General features: G+C 31.0%; 1 protein-coding gene across 1 annotated transcript; it reads left to right on the top strand.

Moving 5' to 3' along the window:
- Window positions 1-178: 178 nt before the first annotated feature.
- On the top strand, window positions 179-3,368 carry LOC110444994 (proprotein convertase subtilisin/kexin type 6-like). The gene is made up of 5 exons (XM_021489354.1): window positions 179-276; window positions 856-973; window positions 1,228-1,529; window positions 1,929-2,018; window positions 2,879-3,368. The coding sequence occupies exons 1-5, from the start codon at window positions 273-275 to the stop codon at window positions 3,121-3,123; spliced, it is 759 nt and encodes a 252-aa protein (XP_021345029.1). The 5' UTR covers window positions 179-272; the 3' UTR covers window positions 3,124-3,368.
- Window positions 3,369-3,405: the final 37 nt, after the last annotated feature.

Here is a 3,405-nt window from a genome sequence, read left to right as displayed (position 1 = left end):
GTTGCGTAGAGTGATTTAAAAAAAAAAAAAAAAAAATGAAGCACCGATTTTCTTTTCATCAATCGTTTCAATAGTACAGTTTCCTAACCATACACATATTTACAGAGGTAGGTACTACATGTACCAGGACCATTAGAGGAAAAATAATGCTATTTTAAAATTTACATTGTAGTTCGAGCCTGACATATCGAGATATTCAACATCTACTCGTTTCAACATCACAACAACATTCTTTGCTGGGACGAGTATGGAACCGAAATGGCGCTGGATTCATGTGTAGGTTTGATAACGCGACCAAACATTGAACATCAACAGTTAATGGGCCTAACAATTACCTCACTGTCAACATAGTTAAGTCATGTATCCGATGCCTTCACAGTCAACATAACATTTGCTTAACTCTTTTACGATAAGTCTTTTTTTAGAAATAGGTACTGTTTTGAAAATAACCTTTATGGATTTCAAATAAGAAGATTATATATTTATATATTAATGAATAAAGATCATTACATTTTAGAGGTAGAGTTGTGGTTATACTTTGCATTCCCCAATACAGATTGGTATAATCGTAAAGACTGAAAATATGCCAGCTGAAAATAAGTCATACATAGTTTACTGTTCAAAAGGCTTTCAAAATTCGACAGCTTTGCCGTTTATCAACTAATGTCTATGTCTTATTGTTTTAAACCCTGTTGCGTTGTATTCAAATTTGATGGTAATTGATTGCATTGTCAGAGTTAGCAGCAAACAACAGACGATATGCCTCATTTATGATATTTAGCATGAAAATGGATTTTTTTTTGTGTAATCTGATTCTTATGAAATATATTTCCCTACTGTCTCTTTGTATTCTAGTCAACGATTTATATGGATTCGGGCTTCTGGATGCCGACTCCTTAACTGAGAAGGCAAGGTCATGGAACCTTGTACCATTTCAACACATATGCAAATCAGACAAAATGGTAGTTAATAGGTAATACATTTTGATTTAATAATTCTCGAATATAAAAATCAAACATACAAAACACACTTTTATAAGATATCATAATGCTGTTTCTCATGTATTATAAAATTGACAGTAAACAAACACTAGCATTGGTATCATTGCAGGTTTTTATTCGTTATTTGAAAGCCTGCAAGGCTTTATTAAGTTTGTTATCAATAGCAATGACAACATTTGCTAAAACATTCATTGCTTAATTAACTACAAAGTTTTCCATTTTCAAGGTCTACAAACAAATCGGTGACAAGTTCAATTAAATCGAACAGTTGCAGTGCAACAGAATACGACGAAGTTAACTTTCTAGAACATGTCGAAATAGAAGTGGCCTTTTCGGCCACAAAACATGGAGCCGTAGAAATGGATCTTACATCTCCCTCTGGAACGACCAGCCACATGCTTACACTGAGACAGCACGATACACACAGTGGAGACAAAACATGGCGTTTTATGTCCGTTCACTTTTGGGGTGAAAATCCTAAAGGACAATGGACTATGAAAATGTCAACACCTGTTTATTCGGAATCCGGTTAGTTTTCGACTTCATCAATATTTTATTTAAAACACTGAAAATTATTATGTGTTTAATTAAGCTTTGCTTTCAACTTCGTCATTCAGTTTCCTAGTATTACATCCGAACAACTTTTTATATGTCCTGAAAACAATGTTAAGTCTTAGGTACGATTATACAATATTTTAAGATTACATTGTCGTAAAACATATAAATTCTGAAATTGAATTCATTAACTGTTTAAAAATAGCCACAACCTAGATTATACAGATATGAATCATTCATATGTTGTTGTGTTTTTTTTATTTTTTATTAAAGCATGTTCAGATTTGATTAAAAGAAAAGTACTTGACTTTTCGAATGTGCAACATGAAATTCTTTGCAACCTTCAAACATTTTTCCCCTTTTGATACGTAGGAAAACTGTACAACTGGCAGTTGATTTTGTATGGAACAAAATATAATCCTGCTTTTGGAAGGCAACATGAAGATAAACAGAGAATAGAAGGTAAATACTTTTCTATCATTAACTTCTTCCTTTTAACACTCACGACAATTATAATATGTTTTCAGTATCACTAACGGTATTGAATAAAACGGAAAAAATATTTTTGAAAATGAATGCTATGTTCCGAAAAAAATATTTAAATTATTCGATCTTTTGTTGCTGTAGTAATACATACTTGTAAACGAAACGATGTCCATGTGTTCAATATTATATTATATTATTCTGAAGCAGTTATTGTTTAAATATATGAATAATTCCGGATGGATTTCCTTTGGATTTCCTCCATATTCCATGATTTTGCATCAACCTTTTTGTGAGGATAACAAACCTTATCTTAGTTGACTTCATTTTACATTTTTGTGTGCATTAAAGCAAATTATAGAACCACTTCATAAACAAAAATGATCAATTGTTAACATGATAACACACACATTAAATAATTTCTGTGTCGATACAATGTATGAGCAATGATATGTAACGACCTTTGCTAAGAGAAAATTGTTAAATGATAAAAATGTTTTGAATAAAAAATATATAGATGTTTTCAATTGGATTCATTTACTATATTTACAATGTCTTTAATGTTTAAATTGGTGTGGCATGTTTATGTAATTGTTCCAAATATATTGCCACAAAATTGTCCTTTCTTGTTTAAACTTCAAATGATTTTTAAAGAATTTGATACATTACAACCACATAGCAAATTGCACATAACTGATAGGAAAGCCATTTAGTTTATTTTATGAACTTCTGACATATTTGTTTTGTCCGCTTTGTTTCTGATTTTTTTTCTCTCGGAAAATAGAGCACATACATGCGAAATTAACGAATGAATACTTGATTTTTTGTATATCTTCCAGTCGCTACGAGTACAACGGGAAGAAGATCTAGAAAATCTGACACAACGAAAGAGAAGAATGGCATTTGTCAGAATACAGCACTTTGTGTAATAGTTATCATTGTAGTTATATTGTTTGGATCCATCGTAATTTTTGCAATACGATACTTAATAATAAAACAAAAGAACATAAATAAGGTTAAGCAGGAAACAAAACTTGAGCATTCCAAGCAAACAAACATCTCAGAAGAATGCATCAGATTCTAGTTCAAAGATGCAAAGAAAATTGGTTTAGAAAAGAATAACATGTGTTTCATAATAAAAGCAAAAATTCTGACTCATACTTGCACTAGTGATAAAAATCTCAATCTAACTTTGAATATTTTCTAGTAAGAAAAGTACATGATTTTATATGTAACATTTCATTTGTTTAAGAATTCCCAGCATGGGATTGGGGATTAAAGGATAATTACCATATATATATATATGGGTCCGTCGATTTACTTACCCAATACAACCCAATACTACCCAATACAAACGTCGATTTAC

The sequence above is a fragment of the Mizuhopecten yessoensis genome, unplaced genomic scaffold, assembly GCF_002113885.1.
Source record: "Mizuhopecten yessoensis strain PY_sf001 unplaced genomic scaffold, ASM211388v2 hete_36136926, whole genome shotgun sequence".
Lineage (NCBI taxonomy): Eukaryota > Metazoa > Mollusca > Bivalvia > Pectinida > Pectinidae > Mizuhopecten > Mizuhopecten yessoensis.
The sequence above is the reverse complement of the archived record's forward strand: the minus strand, read 5'-3'. Positions and strand labels throughout refer to the sequence as shown.

Excerpts from the sequence above, each read along its gene's own strand:
- LOC110444994 (XM_021489354.1), top strand. Across the intron at positions 974-1,227 it reads GACAAAATGGTAGTTAATAG|GTCTACAAACAAATCGGTGA; the intron begins GTAATACATTTT and ends TCCATTTTCAAG. Across the intron at positions 2,019-2,878 it reads AGATAAACAGAGAATAGAAG|TCGCTACGAGTACAACGGGA; the intron begins GTAAATACTTTT and ends TATATCTTCCAG.